Source organism: Peromyscus eremicus, chromosome 20 (assembly GCF_949786415.1).
Source record: "Peromyscus eremicus chromosome 20, PerEre_H2_v1, whole genome shotgun sequence".
Classification (NCBI taxonomy): domain Eukaryota; kingdom Metazoa; phylum Chordata; class Mammalia; order Rodentia; family Cricetidae; genus Peromyscus; species Peromyscus eremicus.
In genome coordinates this window covers 33,693,555-33,716,002 of record NC_081436.1, presented here as the reverse complement: position 1 = coordinate 33,716,002, position 22,448 = coordinate 33,693,555, and the positions used below count along the sequence as shown (strand labels likewise).

Genomic DNA, 22,448 nt, shown 5'->3' with positions numbered 1-22,448 from the left:
CAAGCTAGGCCCAGTGTGGTTCATTGTCTCTTCCTGCTCCCTGTGGATCCAGATGTAGAATTCTCAGCTATCTCTCCAGCACCATGTCTGCCTGCATGCCACCATGCTTCATACCATGACTATAACGGACTAAACCTCTGAAACTGTAAGCCGGCCCCAGTTAAATGTTTTTCTTTATAAGAGTTGCTGTGGCCATGGTGTCGTTTTACAGCAATAAAACCCTAAGACATCTGGTTAGGTGTGTTAGATACCTTATTCCCTAGAAAGAGACAGGAGCCCAATTTATGTTTAGTCTCAGTTATTGTCCTCTGAAGTGAGATTTAATTTTTATAAACAGTCAGAAATCTTCTGAGCATGTCTTTCCTAGAAGAAGGATGACAGAAAGCTAAGACAACCCTTCTTTGGAGGACCACACCACAGAAAGCCCTCGGGTTCTGCAGTACTGGACCCTTGAAGGATTGTGGCAACAAAGCCTTCCTAACTACAAACTGCAGGATTTATAATCTTATTACTTAGGAAATTTTCCTTCATTGACTTCATGGCCCAGATGTTAAAATGTCAAAACCATGACAACCTGGATGAATCTCACAAAGGACTAAGCCCCTCCAAAACACACACTGTATAAATCCAATGATAGAAAACTCAAAGACTGGTAAATGTCAAAGAAAGTGGGAGAAGTCAGAGGCAGTTGCCTTAAGACAGGGGGGCTTTGGGAAGGCTGCTAAATTCTGTTCCTTGTCCTTGACTGTGGTGACCTCTCATCTAATAGGAGCTCCTGGCTCAACCTTTGAATAATGGGTGGATGACTACTCATGGCTTCTGACCTATTAGACACAGCCTGGGAACCAGACACTGTCTACATTCAAGTGTTGCCAGACAGTGGGAGAAATAGAGTCCAGTGATCCTCAGCTCCACCCTTGCTCAGGCCATAACTGGAGACAATTAGTTGACCCAATGGTGATGGAACAGGGAGAGATTTACAGTAGGGGAAGATGAACCGGGGCCACCCATTGCCCTGCCCTGACTTATATAAAAAGGTCCAGTGGACCTCAAGGAGTCGCTGCCCATGGACTGTCTGTTGTAGAAAACACAGCAAGTATACAGGTAGTTGTGGGAAGCCAGCAGAGCATCCACCTCCAGGCTTTAGCAGGAAGTTATACTGAAGTAGATGCTGAAGCACAGAAACATATGGTGGTCCACAGGGGAGGGAAACTCTGAGCCCCAAGTCCTGCTCTTATGGATACTCACGGTCACCATGAAGAACGCCTGGTGCTGTCTTTGTTCTTTACCACCCCCACAGCTGCTCCATCAGTTTCTCTGGGCTAATTACAGCTGTTCAGCTACTTTAAATAGGGTTCTATATACAAATAATACAATGGCCAAAGAACCTTCAGCCATCTCATTTGGATTCCGGCATTTGGACTCAAACTGAACACAAAGCCACAGCAATGGGAGATTCCTTTGGATTGAAAACAACGTGTTTGCGATGTCTGTTAAGTAAACATCATTGCCAGACCAAACTTCACATAAACCTTAGACTTGAAGGGATATTGAAGTGCTTAGAGAAGGAATTTCCACAAACTTAAACTGTTATTAGCAAAACGTATCTACAGGCATAATGTAGAAATGTCTCATGACTGTTTATTGAGTCTTACTGAAAAAGGTGACTTTTGCATAAGTAAAGTTTTATCAGTTTTTGGACAAGTTACTTCATACTTCTTTCAGAAAAGTAGTGTTTGCCATTTTCCCACAGTGACACTGAGATCCTCCATGGCACTGTGCCCTATGGTCAAAATGCCCAAGAGACAGTGGATTTGGTTGTCCCTTGGTGATGTACACTCAACTACAAGAACTCACTCTTGCCGGGTACAGTTAAGGGGTACCGTGATTTTCAGAATGCTGGCATGTAGAGGAATAGGTACAAGGCCCACATACTTGGTATAAGCCCACTACCCCAGGGCAGCAGGCCAACAATGCCCCATACCCACCACAAAGGTAGCCAGTTCCCAATACCCGAAACCCACACATGATTTTATACTGAGAGAAAAGGAGTCTGCAGAAGTGGCTAGGTAAAGCATCTCAAGCTGGAGTCTGTCTTGGATTATGTAGAGTCTAAGGGCATCTGAAGAAGCAGGCATGAGGATCAGAGGCAGAAAACAGATGTGAGGAAGCAGGAACAGACTGAAGGACACTGGACTGCTGGTTCTCAAGACAGAGGGGCTCCTAAAACAAAGGGTACAAAGTCTGCGAACTACAAAGGAAGCAACAGACTGATGTCCTCCACCCCCCAAAGGTTTGACGAAGGAGTACATCTGTGCTGATACCAGGATCACAGACTGTGGGACTCCAGAGGCATGATGTCATCAGCCCAACATTGCTCTATGCCACAAAATCTTTAGCAATTTGTTATAGCAGCAGGGGAAATAAGACTCTCAGAATGTGCTAAAACACATCTGCTGCAGGCTGCATAGCAGGAAGTGTAGGGGACCTTTTCTCAGAGTGCATTTCTAGTCAACCTAAGACAAAAGATAAACAGAGAGAGAGAGAGAGAGAGAGAGAGAGAGAGAGAGAGAGAGAGAGAGAGAAACAGAGACAGAATCTAGTGAATCAGTGAGTTTAACTAGGGTTATCTATAATGGCATGGGTGGGCAGTTACTTACATGAATCTGGGCAATTATGGACAGATATACCCCAGAAGCTCTCCCTGAAATGGCTAACCATTTCATCATCCTCAGGGAGGGGCAGGGCTTAACACACTTTGTAAAACTTATGTGTTCTTACCCCATTTACCACAGAATGTCAGTGGGCCCAGTCTTGCAAGAGCTTCCTGCAGGTAATCACGGCTACTGCTTCAAAACACTAATAGTTGTGTCGTGCCAGAAGGATCGAGTGCTCCACGACCTTTCACCTGTTCTTCCTTCTTGCCTCCAGGAGGCCAGCCACACAAAGGATGCCACCTACAGCAAGGAGAGCATCCTGCAGGGAACATCACTGGCACTTTGCTGCTGGAGTCTTGCAGAGCCAGAGCTCATGGTTGAGCATCTGCAGTAACTTGTGCAATGGCAAACCAGAACAGAAATAGCTACAGCAACTGAACTACGGTGTAAGACATCTCTGTGCTTTAGGAGCTGAACCTCAAGCAACTGCAGACTTAGTCTGATGATGACTCTGTAATTAGTGCATCAGTTTTTATGCAAGGAGGACCAGTTTTGATGCAGGGAGGAACAGATCAGCAGGGGGCAATAGTGCAGAACCAAATAAAGGGACAGGAAAGAGCAGGGCACTAGGACTGTGCTGAAGTGGCAGACCCTGTGCCAAGTATCAATCTACACAAAAACCTACCTTACTTAATGTGAGACCTCAATCTGCATATCGGGCTGTCAAGTAAGCTCATGGGCACATACTGTGCAGTAGCCTCAATTATTCTTCAGAGCTGTGGGTCAGATAAATCTGACAGAAAAAGCTTCATATGGACTCAAACAGAGTGCACATATGAAATGATACTCTTGGGCCGTGGCATCAGACCCTTTGCCCCCCACCATGGAGGCACCAGCCCACAAAGACACAAGGGTCTTCGGTATCTATCGTCTGCCCCATTCCCACCTTTCCTCTTAGCCTTCTTCTAGAAGAAGAAGGATGGATGAGATCAGGATACGGTCCCACTGACGCAGACCGCTTGCTTAGGTGCCATGTTCTTGTGCCCTGCTTCTTGAATTTGACAGTTCTGAGAGCTCAGAGCCATGGATGGACTTGACCCCAGAGTGATTCTACCATTTTGCTTTCTCTTAGAGGACAGAAAAGAAAGGGAAGGGAGGGCAAAAAAAGGAAAAGAAAATCCTGGCATCGTCTGGAATATTCCAACCAATGAGCAGCTATGAGAGCTCTTATTATGAAGTGAAAGGGGGAGAAAAGTTACTTTCTGAACTCAGCCGATTCCCAAATTCAACTCAACTTGTCTAATTATTACACAGGGGCTTGAAGCCTGAAAAATGCCTCAATAAATCTTACTAGAAAAGTTCTTCCTGAGTGGGTAAGGCACGGATGAATTAAAGGAAGTAAAGACTCTAAGGAATCGACCCAGAATCTTAACAAACCACGTGTTTCATGATGAAAGGACTCTCGTTTGATTATGTAATAAAAAAGCACCATGGGATCCAAACTCCCGCATCAGCTGTGGGTGCACAGAATTAAGGGAGAACCTCCAGACTCTACATCATGTGTATCGTTGTAGAAGGCCGAAGTGTACGTGTGGTCCCAGAGTTTCCCCCTAAATTCTTATATCCTGTTGACTGATCAGGCCACTAACAGATCAATTTCTGACTTTGTACACACTGGCAGGCAAACCTTGAGAAGGAAAACCTTCACCCAGACTGGCCTATCCATTCTAAGTCACAGTAATAAGCTCCTGTGGGAAAGGGAAATGCAATAAACAGGGATGTATCACTTTAAATAAGCCAATAAATGTGAAAAATTAGATTCACACGCAGGTGGAAGGAAGGGTGATGACTCACTATCTTTTTTACTTCGTTAAAAGATGCCCAAGAAGATTCATTTAATAGTGAGTTCCTCGACCATGTTTTAAAATACCTAGTTCACAACCACCTGATTTAACACAATCATCTAAGATGAAATGGTGGGGACATAACTGGCATGTCTTGAGCAGGGCTGTAGCATACCCTCTCTATGCAAGGCACTTCACATTTTGTTGTTCATTTATTCGCACCACAAAAATTTACTGAGCATGAGTGAGGTTCTGGGGCTGCAGATACAAAACAAATGCACCATGTCCCAAGGCTCTGCTTGCTGAGCTAACTACCCAGAGCAGTGGTTCTCAACCTTCCTAATGCTGTGACTCTTTAATACGGTTCCTCTTGTTGCGGTGAATCCCAACCTCAAAATTATTTTGTTGCTGCTTTATAACTGTAATTTTTCTACTGCTTTGAATCGTATCTTTGAGATCTGAGATGCAGGGTATCTGATATGCAACCCCAGAGGGGTCATGACCCACAGATTGAGAACCACTGACCTAGAAGCAGACTCAGAGAACATAAAGAAGGGAATTCCACGGGACACTGGAGGATGATGGGCCTAAAGAGAACAGTGCCAACGTGCAGGAAGGGCATCGAGTCGCTGCAGGAGAGCTCCTCCAGCAGCAGAGACGACAAACAACTAGACCTAGACGGTGCTCCTGAGAAAGACAGCCAGGGAGAGAAGAAAGAAGCAGACAAGTGAGGACAACTGGGTGAGACTTCAGACACACAGTACTCAGGAAAGACTCACTCCGGAGTGCTCTTCAGGGAAGACCAAAATCTCTGCTATGGGGAGGGAGCACTCCAGTATGGGGAGGGCAGAATATACTTAATAGGCCTGACGATAAGAAGAACTACTTGTGTGTCTGGGAGACAGGAGTCAGGGAGGGCAAGAAGAGATGAGGGAGAGAAAAGATGGGTGAGCCCCAAGGGCCATACAGGCCCCACAAAGAACGGACTCAGAATGTGCACACCTGTATCAGAGGCAGGACTCTGGACCCCTGGGTACAGATCTGGCCTCTGTTTCAATAGGGTTACCGGCTGCTGGATGGAAAACAGACCCCAGGCCAAAGGGCAGAAGTGCATGAGCCGTGAAGAGGCCATGGCATGCCCTGAAAAATGAGGATGGCGAGGACAATTCTTCTCCCCTGGGCTCATGCTGACAATTAAATGAACTATGGTCTCTCATCGGCTCTGAGATACATATTTTTCACATCTTACCTGTGAAATTGAAATGTGTCTAAATCCAAGAATGATTTACAACAGCTTTTAGCCATCGAGACAGTCCACACTGCACATGCTGTACACATGGCCTACTGCTCATGTCATGGCTTCAGTTAGGTAACATGAGTTTTTGGTATGTGCATGCAGTTTGATAAGCAAAATGTCTTCAAAATACTCCGCTTGAGGCGGTGGGAATGCAGCTCAATAGCAGAATGCTTCTTCATTCCCCAGCACCACCAAAAACCTTTTATTTGGATTATCGTACACAGTCTTGGGTTTTAGTGTGGTATTTTCAAACAAAGTTTGGGTTTATTTTAATGGTTAATCTGAAGAAAAGTCATCAAAACTATTTCAAATCAACGTCTACTTTGTAATGGATGGTTTTTGTGCCCCACCATAATCAAAGACAGAACTGTGGGGCATAAACATGACAGAAGCACATTTTTACCTCTGAGGGAGGACCGCAATGCTGTGTCTTCCTGCAAAGTAACAAGCTGCATAGAGCAGCATGTAGCAGACAGAGCTGAGTCACTGCAGGCCACTGGCCCGTGAACAAAAGGGTGGACCACCACAACCCGAATGCTTCAGCTGAAAGCGGGACTCCCAAAGCCCGCAGATAAAAATGTCAGCACGTCCAGGTGATGAGGCCAATAAACAAACACCTTTCCAGAGGCCCAGAGAGCGTCAGGAACTAAACTAGCAGATTAAATGTGGCAGCTTTGGAGAACTTTCTGGAGATGGGGTTGGTTATCATCAGTGCACCTGAAGGTACGGGCAATGACCTGGGTGAACAGCAGCCTGGGATGCTATCTGCTTGAGACTCAAGCAGAGGAGTTGGGTTCAAACAGGAGCACATTTTAGGAAAATCACCAAATCTGTGCTCTATTTTCTTTTTACATATGCCTGAAAAAGTCCAATGAAACAAATATGTTGTATTTAAAAAAAAGAATGGAGACAAGACAGGACAGGGCTGTAGACAAAAAAGGGCGCTGTGAGCTGTGGAGTAATAGGTGAATTGTGGATCACATGGGGAAGAACATGACAACTTGCTAATGGATCTTTTCTGAGTGAGAGAACAAGGCTGTCCAAACTGAAAATGGGCAGCCACTCACTAACGCTGGGTATAACAGAGGTCGGCAGCCTAAGGCCCATAGCAACTCCACACTGCTTCCTGCTTTTACATATCTGGGTGTTAAGAACAGAGGTTTTGTTGTTGTTGTTGTTGTTTTGTTTTGGGTTATTTTTTAATGTTTTCAATTAGGTTTGTAAAAACAAAAACAGAAGATGAAAATGTGGCAGAAACTGTACGTGATACTAAAAACCTAAAATATTTACTATCTTATTACACTGGCCACCCCGGCTCACAGAAAACAGGGCATGCGGAGGAAGAGCAGGAACTGGTGTTGAACAGTGGAATGTGGGGGGCATCTAAGGGTCATCTAGACATCCACAAGCAGACATGCAATGGACAGGTAATCATGCCTGGGGCTTGGTAAGCAGAGTAGGACCTTCCTGCATGGAAAGCTTCATGTAAGGAGCATTCAGAGCTTGCAGGAAGAAGCATGTAAACATGAAGCACAGTGGCCTTACCAAAGCATGAGAAGTACTGCACAGCAGAGTATAAGGAGCCCCAGTTTAATAATACAGAAACAGAGAAGTCACCTGCTCTAGTCACCCTGCAAGGAATGGGCAAACAACATTCAAAGCTAGGCTCTCAGCTCTACCTACTTGGTGTGGTTTCTCAAGCAAAGAACTTAATTCTTCCTCATCAGATAATATGCTGTAGACTAAATAAATGGTCACTGCAGACTTTCAAGCAGTGTTGACTGCTAGATATGAAGTCCCTATATGGTTAAAAACTGACAGTTTTATCTGGACACTCAGGATACCGGTAAGGAGAACAGGTACTGGCCAGGTCAGAACTCACTACACTCTGGTCAAATGGCTCATGGAATGAGCCAGGGATGGAAGCAAGGATGCTTTCATGACTAACATACCATGATCAAGAGATAATAATCCAATGAAATACCCCAGAAATCTCTTACAAAACCAAAATAGAATGGAATAGTATGTGATAAATTAGATAAATTAAAACAGTATCTTTTAAAGCCATGACCTAAAACAAAACCCATCAAAGACAAACCAAAATCTCAGAATGAAACACAGCATCTTGGGGAATTCTGGCACAGCAAAATTAGATGGAAAAGATTGATTTCTATATAAATACGCTGAGTCAGTAGACAGCTGTGTGAAAATGAAGATTCCTAACATACCGCATACACCAAAACAAATTTTAAGAAACTGAAATTTCATAAATGTTATGAAATCATAAATAAAACTTAAGGCAAAATAATTTGTTCTGAAATGAGAGGTTTCTTTTATCATAGAGAACTCACAGAGGGTAAAAGCATAAAGGAAAATATTGATAAATTTAAATGAGCAAAGCTCTTTAACTGCTCTCTATAAAAAGAGATCGTAAGGTATAAAAGCAAATGATAACCTAGGGGGATATTTATAGAGCCCCACAAAGCACTGAGGTCCACAGAGCTCTATGAAAGCAAAGAGATACAAATATCAGGTAGGGACATGAACCCTTTCAGTTTCTCCCTTACACATGGTATCAGAGTGAGACATTTAAAGCTTTTGAAATAAATTAAAAAGGGAAGTAAGAGCATATAGTCTGGAGAGCGCTAAAGCAGGCAGACAGGCAGTGGAGCCGAGACAGCTAGCCCAAGCTCAGTTCTGCTTAGCAGCCGGCCCTCCAGGACAGGAGTCCACAGCAAGTGTCAAAGGGGGACACAGATGACAGGCACAGCAGCCCGGGGAGAAAGAGCCAGCTTAGGCACGCCACATGTCACATGCAGCTGACCCTCCTTGTCTGGCTGCCTAGACTCACAGCACACCAAAGCTAAGAGACCCAGGAAATGTTAAAGGCCTCGTCTCTTCATTTTTCAATATAACAAAGTTCTCAAAAATGTTAGGAAAAAAAAAATGAGTAAAAAACTGCAAATTTCTATAACTTTGCTGGGAGAGACTCCATGTTATTTGCTAGGCTATTCCCTTGTAGGGAGGCCATATTGCTGTTTTGACCAGAGTGCTCATACTGGTCCCCTCTTTCTATGTACAAAGCAGTTGCCCAGGGTCTATATGAGTAGATGGCTTTCCGTGGCCTCCACCCACATTTCAGAGTCCAACTTAAGACCACTGTGCCCTTTCCAAGTCTCCACGAATGCCCTCCTAATGCTGTTACCACAACCCAGGGGACAATGTGGCTCTGGGAATCGATGGCCTTCACGAATGTGGGCTTTAGAGAGAAACAGACTATCACATGAAAGAACTCGGCTCCTGCAAAAAGACTCGGGTAATGCAATGCAAGATCAGCAAGGCCATTGTTGAAAGAAGGTGAAAAACTCGTAAGTAGCTACCTGACACTAATACTTTCATTATCCCTGTGTGATGGCCTATATCATTGAGTTTATCTCTTTGTTTGTTTGCAATGCTGGGGCCTGAACCTAGAGTCTCATCCACAGTAGACAAGCACTCTACCATCGAGTACACCCAACCCCGTATATTTTTCATTTTGATTATGACTTTTTTTTTTTAAAGAAAGTACTGTTCACCAGTCATGGCTGTGCCATTGGTTCAGCATCCTACAAGACCCTGATTCTAATTCTAATGAATCGTATCAAAGAATTCAGCCTTTCCCACTAAGCCCCTGAAGCTCAGTCTGATTCTTACCAAGGAACTAGCTAGAGCACCCAGCAGGACTCACTCCCAGGATATATACACCGTGGAAACAGACACATCATCTCCTAAGCTCCAGAATTTAAAAACACCATGGAACTTACTTTGATCTGTACAGTAAACCCTAATTTTTATATCTAATTATGCTGAAATAACAATTTATCAGGAAATTTTATTAGTCATGTTACATGAAGCCTCCACAAGTCCCTCCCACAACTGAAGTTTCCAATTCAATCAAAACTTTGTAAGATATTGTATGGTTTGGAGGCCTGTTGCTCAATATCTTTCTCTCTGTGAAGCCCATAGCAGAAGGTTTATGAATGCTGTGTACCTACTACCCACCAGAAATTTGACCCTTGACCCACAGGCTTCTGAGCTCTCCACATCTGGGCACATACCTTCAAATGTATACCTGTTCTTGTATTATCCCATCTAGATGATAGCCCCTTGAAACAGGAACTGATCCTTATGGTTTTGTTGCCCCCGGAACCCACTTTCATGGCTCACACACTTAGCAACTCATATATTTATATTTTAGGCTAAGCCCTATTTTGAACTGAATAGTAGGAACCCTGAGGTAGCTTTGATGTAAATGCTTCAACTCAAACAATCAGGTGGGGCGCCACCACGGTCGTCTTTCCAATCAGGCTCCAGGTGAGAAGAAAGGCTGAAGAGGATAGAAACTTCCAGAACCAAGCATTAACAGTTTACTTCCTCCAGCAGCCTCCCTCTTCTGGCCTCAACAACGCATGCTCACATATCCCAAAAAGGTTTCTGCAGAACATATTGTAAGTGAAGCAGCAGTGGTCACAGATTGGAGAGCCAAAGGATAAGACCTTGTGACCTTTCAGAATGTGCATCCTACGAAACATAGTACTTTCCAGATACAAGGGTATGGACAGCCTATGTTGGCCTTGGCATACCAGTTTCCAGACATGCATTCACAGGTCACTGGGGCTCAGGAACTCACCGTCAGATGTGTGAAGGAGCTTATGACTTTTCAGTGTCCCTTTGGATTTGAATTTCTTGCCACACATGTCACAGAGGTGGGTCTTCTCAGTGCTGTGGCGATTCATATGAGCCTTGAGGTTGCTCTTGCTACGAGTTGCATATTCACATAAAGAACATTTGAAGGGCTTCACACCTACCAAGGAGAAATGTATAAATGTACATTTACATGTGTTTGTGCAGATATGTGTAGGGATCCAGATGAATAGTTCACACCATATAAAACATCCATTTGAATAAAGCAGTGTCCTTGCTTATCCCCAACATGTTCCACACTTCCCATGATTGGCTCATCTTACCTTGTTCCACCCTATAGAGACACTTCAGGGTCAGCCAAGGTCCCCTTCCTGTGCTTTCTGAGCTTTCTAGTTGCCCATCAACATTCCATAATCCTGCAGCTCTCTCCTGCTGAAATGCTCTTACACATCACAGTGAGCTGATCACTTCTGCTCTCTCTACAGTCTGGTAACTCCCTAAAGACAGACACCCTGCTCAACTTACAAAGTGGTCATTAAATCCAACTGAACTGAGTTGAACTAAATAAAATTAGAGGCCCCATCAGTCTTTGCAAATATCAATGTGATCAGGCACTCAGGGTCAAGTGCTGAGGATATTCCTATTCATAAAATAAACAGAGTCATACAACACTGGGTGCTGTTGTGTGTCAATGACTCACATTGAACTGTTCCCATGATATTGTGTCTGGCTTTTACCCACCAAGAGCCAGTATTAGAACAGCTCTTGTGCTTCATCTCAAACCATTTCTTGACCACTACGGAACTGTTATATCCTCTGAGCAACACAAGCCTGGTGTGTGACTAAAGTTCCACGTGCGTGGTCAATGTCGACAGTACCCAGGACTTATTTATCTTTATTTTTTCCCTTCTTGTTAGTCTTCATTTTCTCTTGGATTTGCCTATTGTTTTTCTTATCCCATGTCTTATTTTGGGACTGAGCTAGGAGAAAGAATACTTACAGTGCAATGCAATGATTAACTCCAAAGAATCCCAGCTACTGTAATGTAGGGAAGTAGGCTTTTAAAAAAAAATCTTTATAATTCCATCATTATAGAAAAATTCATACACAAGTGAAAAAAGAAAATACCATGACAATCCAACATAAAACAGCAGTCTTTAATTTTCTGAACCTTTATCAAAATTCTGAAGTTTTTAAAAGGAGTGGATTTCTCCCAAATGCTCAATATAGAATATTAACATTCTATCCCCTGTGAATGTAATAGCGTTGGCTGCACATTAAGCCTAGACACACACTGAGCCTTCTTCTGAAGAATTTAGGAAATGATCTCTCTGATTCCACAGCAAAATTCGAGGTACTTTATATTTGTGTTTCACAGGTAAGTGAACTGAAGGTCAGGAAGATGGAAGGCTTGCTTCATCCTGCATGTCATACGCAGTAAGGAAGACTACAGCGTGCCCTCCCATTCCAGCCCTACGGCTGCCATACAAGCACTACCACCCAGGAGAACAGACTTATGATCCCAGGCTCCTATCTCCCTGCATTTCCATCAGTGTCAGGTCCTTGGTTCTGTGTCTAGCCACTCCCAGATGATTCCCATGAGCACCATTCTGAACCAGTCTCCATGCAGACAGACAGAGGCTTCTGCCTCCTTCTCTGCGGAGAAGACCGCTATCGATGAACTCCTTCAATGCCCTCAGAAAATGACATGTGTGTGCACCTCACCACCACTGCCAACTCCTCCATTGCTGCCTCCACACAGGAAGCATCACTTTCTCCCAAGGCCAGTCAGTGGAGACGTGAAGAACAGAGCTTTAGAATCATTCCACAAGGATCCACATCCCAGTTCCATTCCTTGCTAGCTGTGCAGGATGAATATTTCACTTTGTGAGCCTTGTGTGTCCTCACTGGTAACACAATACTTGGCTCTCCGGTCCCTGAACACACTGACCAGGGTATCCTGGGCAAAGCGCTAAGCACACTGCCTGGGGCCCACAGTGTCCAGTAAGTGCTGGTGAATAAGGAAGCGCCCTGCAGCCTCAGCACTGGGCCTCAGTCCCATGCCTTCTCTCTTCACTGAAGTGGGAGTCACCCTCTTCCCAGCAGCTCCTCCCCTGGGACCTGCACCTGACAGTGTATTATGGGAAATACTTGAGGCTCCTGGCCAGCAGGAGGGAACTAATACACAGGACTAGCAGGGCACTCCTGCTACCTGAACCTTCCTAATGGGCAACATCCTCCTCTAGGGGCAAAGAATGAGGCTGATGGCAGGAGACTCCTGACTTCCAACCTGCCAGACTCTCAGCAAATGGCTCTCTAACACTTCCACACCTGGTCAAGCACCCCTGAGCACAGCCCCTATGCCTCTCTGGACTACCTCATTTCCACTCAAACCTTCCACCTTCCAGTCCTCTCTACAGTATAAACAATGGTGCTCCACACTGTCAAAATTGAAAGACTCCCACTGCCCTCTTTTCTTCTAGTCACTCACAGTTCCATTATTCTTCAGGGCTGGCTACATACAGTGCATGAGAGTGGGCACTGGAACTGCCCAGAGTAACGCACGGGCTTGCCTGTTCTCAGGACACTGGTTTCCCAGTAAGCAAAGTATGGTGATCTATTTCACTACAGTTATAGCCACAGCTAGGAAGAGGGAAACACAAATGTAACTATAGTCATGGTTTCAATCTCTGATCTCCACTGGCTGGCAGACACCACTCCATGTGCTAAAGAAATCCTAACAACAGGACAAGTGAAGATAAACTTCATCCTTATGTAGTCCCCAAATAAAGCACACAGCACAAAATTAAATAGATGCTCCAGATGGAAAGACGACTCACCCTCATGAGCCCAGATGTGCCGCTGAAGGTCTGAGCCGTTCTTCATGAAATAGAAATCACAATATGGACACTTCATGGCTCGCTTTCCAATTAGCCCTTTGAGCTGGACCCTTCTCCCAAGAACTTCAGAAATGGTATTCATGGAGACCTCTGACCAAAAAAAAAACAGGGTGGCAATCAGAGAGGACAAGGCACTGTGTTCTTCAGGTTAGAGGTAAATAAACTTCAGTGGCACCTGCATACGTATAAATATCCAGGAAGTGCCTCCTTGGTATCACAAAAGAGCCTTTTTACTGAAAAAGCTGAACCTGAATCTGATCAAGGTGTAGATCTAAGTACCTGTTAATGTACAATGTGAATAATGGAGAAACACTACAAAGCAATGAGCTCACAAGGGCAGAGCATGGGCTTTCTACAGGAAAAGTAACTCGGCTTCTCCCATAAATGACTGGTGTAGAAACCAGACAGGAGACTAGGGGCTCTACAGAATACAAGAAATGTAAGTAACACAATCACTAAAATACTGCAGCTCGATTCAACCTGTACAAAAAAAAATCATAGCTTGACTGGTGAAATTTTAAGTGGCCATACACAATACCCTAGGATGCAGTAAAAGTCATTGTCTGTTTTGGGTTTTTGTTTTTTTGAGACAGGGTTTCTCTTCGTAGCTTTGCGCCTTTCCTGGATCTTGCTCTGTAGAGTAGGCTGGCCTCAAACTCACAAAGATCCGCCTGCTTCTGCCTCCCGAGTGCTGGGATTAAAAGCGTGCGCCACCACCGCCTGGCAAGAGTCATTGTTAGCACTGTTTTTTACAGGCCACACAGAGGTCATGCTAAGCAAAACCATCATCCATTAGAGATAATCCGTAAAGTCTTTCACAGGAAAACTGAATGGGATAAACTTTGGAATATTTTACAGAGAAAAAGTCATGGGAAGCGTAGAAGCATGTGGAAGCTGAGGTGTGGACACACAGGGTCCCTTGTATACTTTTGTATTTATGAACAAAGGTCAGTGCTTTGAAGTGCAGTCTGCAGCTCACACTGGACCACCAGTAACCTAGGACAAAGTTTAACACCGGAAGAATGGAACGACATAACCCATGCATGGGTTCCCACACTGACGAAGGTTCCCAGGTCTGTGTGTCCCCAGCTAAAACCTAACTGTCAGAGCCCTTTACTTTGAACAGAGAAGTCAGCTCTCATCTTCCAAGGGTGGTACAAATGTTTAAACAAGAGGAGGCAGGGATGAAGAAGGTGGATTTTGCTGATACTCATCGGTGTAACCCAGGTCTACTCTGTCTGCTCTACTTAATATGACAATGGGGTCTGACGTTAAGGTAAGGTCCACCTCAAAGATCCCATGGTAGTAAAACTGACAAGTGTCTGGAGTACAAGTGGTCAGCATGCCACCGTACAGGGTGAAGCAAGGCAGATGCAAGGCTTCCCCAAGGGAAGAGCATTTTAAATACTGAATTCATTCACATCCTCCCTCTTTATTCCTAGCTGGTACAGCTTACATACACTATTATGTTTCAAAATAAACAGAAGTATTTAAAAATTAATCATCAATTCTAAAATTCATAACCTTACCGGGATGATTGGTCTTGATATGTGACTTTATCAATCGGTCTTCTGAAAAAGATTTTTCACATACAGGACAAGAATAACTCCTTTTGTCCTTAATAGAAAAAAAAAGCAATTAAGTATCTGAAGTGTAGGTTCTGTAGAAAGATAACCACTACCCTTACCATGATCATCACCAAACACCATCATCATCATCATCACCATCACTACAAACACACACCATTATCACTGCCATTAAACACCATCACCACCACTACCATCATCACCACCCCCATCAACACTGTTACCTCCACTATCAACATTGTCACCATCCCCGTCATCGTCACCATCACAACCATCATCAATACTATTATCACCACAACACCCAGCAGCAAAAACCTCATCAAAACTGGACCTACAGTGCATCCTTCCGAAGCACTTAACAGACAGCCCTCCCTCTACACAGCCTTGGGAAGACCAGGTGTGAGAGCTCTAGGAAGGCAGAAAGGGCAGCCAAGAGGCTCTATCATACATTCCGGGGCTACTCAATAACCCAACAGCATAGGATGTCCTCAGCACTCAAAACACTGCTTACACTAAGCTTTCACATGTGATTGAGATCCACAAGATTTGCAAATAAAAGTCATTCATGTTTACATTATAGATTAAGAAAAGAAAGGCCGGGGAGCAGGAAGATGAACACAAAATCAAGGCAGTCAACATTCTGGCAAAGGGTACATGCCTGGGGGCGGGCAGAACGGAGATGAACTCATGATCCCCCACCTCACTTGAGGAGCCATTTAAAGTCAACTGACTCTAAAGAGGAGGAGGGGGAGTGGTGGGGGGAGGGGGAGAACTCTTTAAGGATGTAGGCTCTGGTAGGCTGACCATGCTCTAGTGGAAGAACTCACACACTTGAGTATACAAACAGGACAAATTGGTTGTTATTTAAAAAGAAAGAAGATATGAAGTTAGGAGGAGGGGTAAATCTGGAAGGGCTTAGGGAGAAGAGTCTGGAGTGAATATGATCAAAATATATAAAAAAAGAAAGCTTTCTACAATCACACAGACACACACACACACACACACACACACACACACACACACACACAAGACCTTGTCATGAGCTTTCTGGCCAACCAATGCCATTGACTTTGGGGTTTCTCCACGTGCTCCCATTACTCCTTCCACTGTCCTTGACACTTGGCTCACAGCGCCATGTTAGAGAGAGTTTCAAGGCCCCTCTGGCATCCTGGTGGCACCCTCCCACGTTGTCGCAGCCGCCCTTGTCATCACAGCTGATGGAGGCATTCAGAAGAGCTTTGAAGGAGTTTACACTGATCTCCCCTGAGTCCTTGCTGTTTGATTTGTCTTCTTTTAATCCCTGATAGTCTGAAAGCAATTTATCTTAGAGCTTATCAGGGGCCCTGTTTCTTGATGTCTTTGAGGATTGTCAGGACACAGACGGTGGGAGAGGGGGCTGGGAGAAGGGTAGACTCTCAGGATTCATTTACTGCTTTTTCAAAAACTCAGTGTCTTGCTACAGATGAAACCTAAACACCAAACACTCAGCAAACTTGAAAAGGACTGTGGCTAAAAGAGCCCCTGACAAAGGCAGGGGACACAAGAAAGCTAGCCATAGGGTGGCCAAGAGCCCAGCCTTTGGAGTCCCTTTGCTCCAACAGAGATGCCTTCAAAGCCATTTGTGCCCAGAAAGAAGTGGGTGTCAGCAGGAGACTAGTAGGAGATGCAGAAAGAGCCCTTACCTGAGGCTAGGGCCTAGTTTATCACTCAGGTGACCTCATCTGGCCTGTGCCTCACTGGCAGGTATACTGGCCTCCAAAGAAGTGAAGAGTTCTGAGGCCCACACTCGTTGGAGAACATCAAGTTGAATCCCCCCACTAACTATAAATATGACACGTGAATCCCCCTATAAAATACTGACATCAAGCTCCAAAAGAAAGTTGGCACTCACTCGGAACAGTTTCTGAACAATTTCTCAGGATTAGGTCACAGTCACAATATCTGTCATGTGCCAGAAGCTGTTCTGGGGACAAAGGCAGCAGATTTTTGAGCTCTTACAAGTTATCTAAAGATGTGCCACCCAGAAAGCCCACCCATCAATGTGGGGGTTTCAGAAGCTACAGCAAGCACTAGGAAGGTGACACTTGTGTTATGACAGATTGGAATACAATACTGGATGTGCTGGATTTAGGGCTGCAGAGAGAAGGCTTTCCTTCTGCTAAAGACAGTTCTATTTCCCCAGGCCACGAGGAACCTGTTCTCCACACAGGAAGCTCTGGGAGCCTGAAGGCTGCTGCACAGAGGATAAAACACCCAAACTGGATAATCCAGAATCAAACATGTTTTGTGATTATATGTGACCACATTCTTATAGCCCTTGGTAAGGAAAAATGCTTTTCAGTCACCTACACTACGTTTTCCTCTGGTCACATGAACACACGCTGATCAGGCAGACCCATTTATTTCTGAAAAGATATGCAAAGTAGATTCTTTTACTTTCTCAGTGCTTTTAGGCAACTTATTATTTTAGTTTATCCAAAAAGTACATATTATTCAGCAAGCATCAAACAAAAGAAATTTGTGTGCTTCTCAAAGATCAAGGCCAAGTATTCTAAACACTTACCGAGAGGCCAGCAGACACTGGATGAATACACCACCCCTGTCACTGTTAATGACCTTAAACTCCAGCTAAAGGCACAAGGAGAAGGGGATTGAGGTGAAGAGTAGCAACAGCATCTATCATGGTGGCCCTACATGCATAAGACCATGCTTAGTCCTTAGCAGCATCACCACAGTATGTTCTCAGGGCAGTCCTGGAGGTGGATACCACTGACCTCATTTCCAGGTCATGGGCCTGAAGAGCTTGAAGGGCAAACTATGCCCCAGAAAGAGTTACTTTCTGGCTTGGACTGCAGACTCTGTGTGGGCACCTTTGAGGTCTCCTGAGAGGACACAAACAGAAGCACGGAGCCCTTCTTTGAGGAACAAATTCCCAGCGCCCATTTCCAGTTAAGATGACAGGAGGAGGCCATGGGTCTCATTCCTAACAAATTCTACTGTGACACTGGGGTTCAGGGAGGTCACCAATTAAATCACTTAGGTAACAGTTTACACACTTATTTAATAGGAATCCAGGAATCCAGCCACCTAACCGCATCCCCCAGCAATACTAATACACACTGGTATTTGAACACTTAATGCTGAAAGGAAACTTCAGAAAGCAATACCTGCCCTGCGTGTGGGTGAACTCTACTGACAGGCTCTGATTTGGTCTACTTAATCTCACTATTAAAAGAGCCAGGCATGACTCACTCAAATGTTTGCACAATCCTCTAATGGACCATGATCTATGGATGCTGCCATTCACTGACCTAATTTAATCCCCATAACCTTAAGGGATGAGGGAAGTGCTTTATCTCCAATTTACAAGCAAGATAACTGAGGCTCAAAGAGCCTAAGCAATTTGCCCAAAATCACAAAGACCGATGGATGTGGGGCCGGAAATGAACACAGCAGAATCCAAAGCTCCCTTGCATTTGACTAAAATCATGTTTTCCCAAGTCTCCTCTTCATGAAGTTTTAATAATTTTAAAGTTGCTTTTGTTAGTGTTCTATCCCAGCAACAGGAAGGGAACCAAGGCATACACCACTTTACATAAAGATTTTGAACATCCTCAGAATGCCCTATGAAGGAAGTTCTGGGGCTGATTCCCATGAGGGATGATTGCATTCCTTCACCACATATTGATGCCATGGGCTTAGTAATGAAAAGGAAGAGGCAGTGGGAAGAAACTACACTAGCCATCACTCTTTTATGTATTCTTAGATGTGAAATAGCGTCAGGGTCACAAAAACTGACAATTCGCCAGATTTTCTCTAAATCCTAATACAACCAGACTATGTCAGGATATGTAGGCTGATATGGAGGTGTAGGATGGTATTTTAACTTTGGTTGTGCATGGGAATCTGTGTTCAAAGCAGGAATGGTAAAAACAAAAGTGAAACCTCAGCCAGCATTATAACATACCCAAGGCCCTCTTCAAGTGCACGGGTAAGGAAAGCAAGCCCAGAAGAGACCAGGGCTCACACTTGTTCTCATGGTTTCCTAGTGAGAACAGTATCACCCTCTGTCCCAGCCAGATGCTGATGTGACCTAGGTCCTCAGCTGGACCACAGTAACATGACGAGATGCTTTTACATCATAGGCAAGTTTGTGCAATCTCCCTGGATCTCAGCAGCAGCTAGAGAAAGGCTGCCCACCATACTCTCTGAAAGACATGCAGTCAGAATGAGGTAGAGCGCTGGACTCTGTCCTCGGTGCCACATCCCCAGTGCTATCTCTTCCTTGGCCATGATGATGGGAGTATGTTACACTAGTGAAGGCAGGTGGCTGGTGAGGATAACACACTAAACACGGATGGGAGGTTTGGCAATGGAGAATAAGCAGCTTCTCCTTAGATGCTTTACAGTTTTACAAACTTTTTGAAGGGAAGATTAACATTTAAACTCCAAAAGTTAACATGCATGAGTTACTGAACTGATTTCACCAAGAATTAGCTCAAATCCTATGAATGTAAAGACAGTACAGCTGGAAGCTATATCCTGAGGTGATTACCGCTAAAAATGTACTTCAAATGCTCATCGATTCAAGGAGAGTGAGCAAACTCCATACAAAGGAGTATTGCCCAACTCTAAAAAGGAGCCAAGCATGAAGCCTGCTATCACATAGATGAAAAAAAAAAGATACTAGTCATCAAAAAACTTTATTTATAGCACACACATTTTATGTTCTTTTTATGTAAAAGGTTCAGGAGAGGCAAAACGCTGGACATACAGTGTCCAGGGACAAGGAAGTGAATGATGACCGCAAACAGGAATGCCTTCCTATGGGATAACAGAAATGCTCTAAAGTTGCCAACAGCTGCATAACTCTGTGTATGCACTAAATTCCACTGAACCTCACATTTTAAAAGAACAAATTATACTATATGCACATCACAAATCAATACAGAGCTTAAAAAACAACAACCTTCCTTGCAGATGTGGAATATTTTAGAGCTAACACCTTCATTATCAGGTCAACAGCATCTACATGAAGGGAACAGGACTTGTCCCTGTGTGGTCTCCTCAGCTGCATGACAGAAATAAGTTACAGCAAGGTCAAATGACAAATGTCACCCAGATTCAAAAGCTGGGAGTTTTCACAGAAGTGCTCTTCACTGCAATGGCATACAGTCCTTCACTTCAGGAACAAGTGTCCAGTGGATCAACTTCATGGCATGAAATCAAAGTCAAGGTTCGGCTGACCATTCCCTCCCTCCTCACCCTCTTTCTTAACCCAAATATCCTCAACCTCACAATCATACTCCACATCCCCTCAGAGCATATGGGGAAGCAGTTTGAGGACCTGCTAGCCTTCTCCTCTCATTGTTATCTATTTATCCCACACAAAGCAGAGTACACCTTGCAGACAAGAACAGCCTTACTTGTATCTAAAGTGTCTGGCATAAAAGCTTCCTGCTTTAGAAACAGCAACAAATTAGGTACCTTTAAGAGTATCTCAACTGAGCTGGGCAAGGTAACTCCAACCTGTAAACTAGGAGGCTAAGGCAAGAGGAGTAGTATGAGTCTGAAGCTGACCTGGCCTATAGACTGAGACCCAGTTTAAATATATATATAGAGAGAGAGATATATAGATATATATAGATAAATACATATAGATAAATACACTAAGATATATATATATAGATAGATATATATAGATAAATACATATCTATATATATCTATATATATCTTAGTGGGAAGGTGGGAAGATGTATAAATACCAACAAGGGCAAAGGTAGAAATGAAACACTAAGAACTTCTAAGAAAATGTGAGTACTGATGAGAAGCAGGACAGTATCTCTTGTGAGGTTAACTGAGCCATATTCCTTGCATCAGATTACTGTACTTCTCTAGCAACAATGTGCAGACATTAACTTGTGCAGCTTTAGGAATGGCTGCCACTTAGCAACACAGGAATATCTACCACATAGTCTCTGCCTACCTGGGCCAAAGTCCACCTCTGCCACATTCCTTCAGAAGATGTACAAATATCCAAGAGACTCACCAAGAAAAGCATGTCGAAGACTAATGACCTGCTACCACCAAATGAATAGAATGGGACAGTGATAAGGCCATGGAATGAATTCTATCTTCCCTCATTCGTGGCATAACCACAGACCAAGTTATTGCATGATAGAGACAGAGACACCAGATGCTGTGTGGTAGAGGAAATGATTCCTAACTCCTAGGGGTGACATGGGAATTAAGTTAAAAACCCAAGAAGTGGCTACAAGATCAAACCAGCAGCTTTCTGCCCCAAGGTTGACCTCCCTAGAACTTCTACATGTTACTAAAGGTGAGATGAGCACTCTGAAGGAAGTCACAACCATACTCATCACCCCAAAAGTAGAAGGGTGAAATGCCAGTGCTGTGTGCACATTCCCTGGGGAGAAGCAGTCAGATGCTTACCCACTCCTTACAGGGCTCCAATAGCAAACCAAAGTGTGCTTCCATCAAAGGCTAACCTGGGGAATCAATGAGTTTATTGAGCTTATTTATAGAACACAGATCAGAAGTTACTTACTGGAGTCTGGGTAACTCCAAAGACACACACACACACACACACACACACACACACACACACACACACACACACACAAAGTCTCACCCCAGAACTAATGACAAGTACTAAGCAGATGGAGTTCCAAGCATTTCAGTGAACACTCCCACAATCTACACACTCTAGCATCCCAGAGATCCCAAAGCCACATGCAATTAGGGTAGAATTATACACAGCTAGCTGTGGGGTACAAGAAAGAGTGAATAGGATCAGGTGAGCGTCCAATGACCCTCTCCATTCCCCTTTCTATGACAGACCATCAACAGTCAACGACACTGATCCTGGTGGTCCACTGCTGTTCTCAGGAAAGTCTTGACGGTTTTGCTCAGAGGATGGCATCTACAATAACCATTTATATACAAGAACTGAGGTACACAAAGTCAATACCAAAGACATCAGAGGCATATTCCTGATGCTCCCAATGATCCCAGCACTCAGTATGTGGTCAAAAGACTGAGAATCAGCATTTGAGGAAGAAAATAACCAGGCTAGACCAGCAGGCCCAGGACATTCACAAGCAACAGATAAATTCTGAACATGGAACAAGAGGCAGTGTAGGCTATACAGTCAATGTTTCTGTGAATAGTGGCTTAATTCCTGTCACCCATTTCAACTGGGTTTGAAAACTCAGTCCAGAGCAGCTAGCTTCAAAACAGTAAGATCAGTGGCACTAATAGTAGTTCACCAGGCAGGCACTACTGTCGACACTCACATGTACTCCTTCACCTCCTCTTCACCTGCACGAGTAAACTGAGCCATGCAGTAGTTCCATTACTCATGCCAAACATGGTAAACAGGGCAAGGGTTCAGTCCAGACTTCTGCTTTCCTAGGCTCCAGCACTACACGCCAAGGCTACTCCTAACAAGAGCCTATTC

General features: G+C 44.2%; 1 protein-coding gene across 4 annotated transcripts in view; it reads right to left on the bottom strand.

Annotated features, from left to right (window-relative positions):
- Zfat (zinc finger and AT-hook domain containing) overlaps positions 1-22,448 on the bottom strand; it is a 183,246-nt gene that overhangs the window by 76,807 nt on the left and 83,991 nt on the right. For all 4 annotated transcript variants that reach the window (XM_059246900.1, XM_059246899.1, XM_059246901.1 and 1 more), the window contains exons 8-10: positions 14,911-14,998; positions 13,322-13,471; positions 10,468-10,641 (exon numbers count right to left, since the gene is read on the bottom strand). In XM_059246900.1, the coding sequence (XP_059102883.1) occupies positions 10,468-10,641; positions 13,322-13,471; positions 14,911-14,998 (412 nt within the window). The remainder of the gene's footprint in view (positions 1-10,467; positions 10,642-13,321; positions 13,472-14,910; positions 14,999-22,448) is intronic.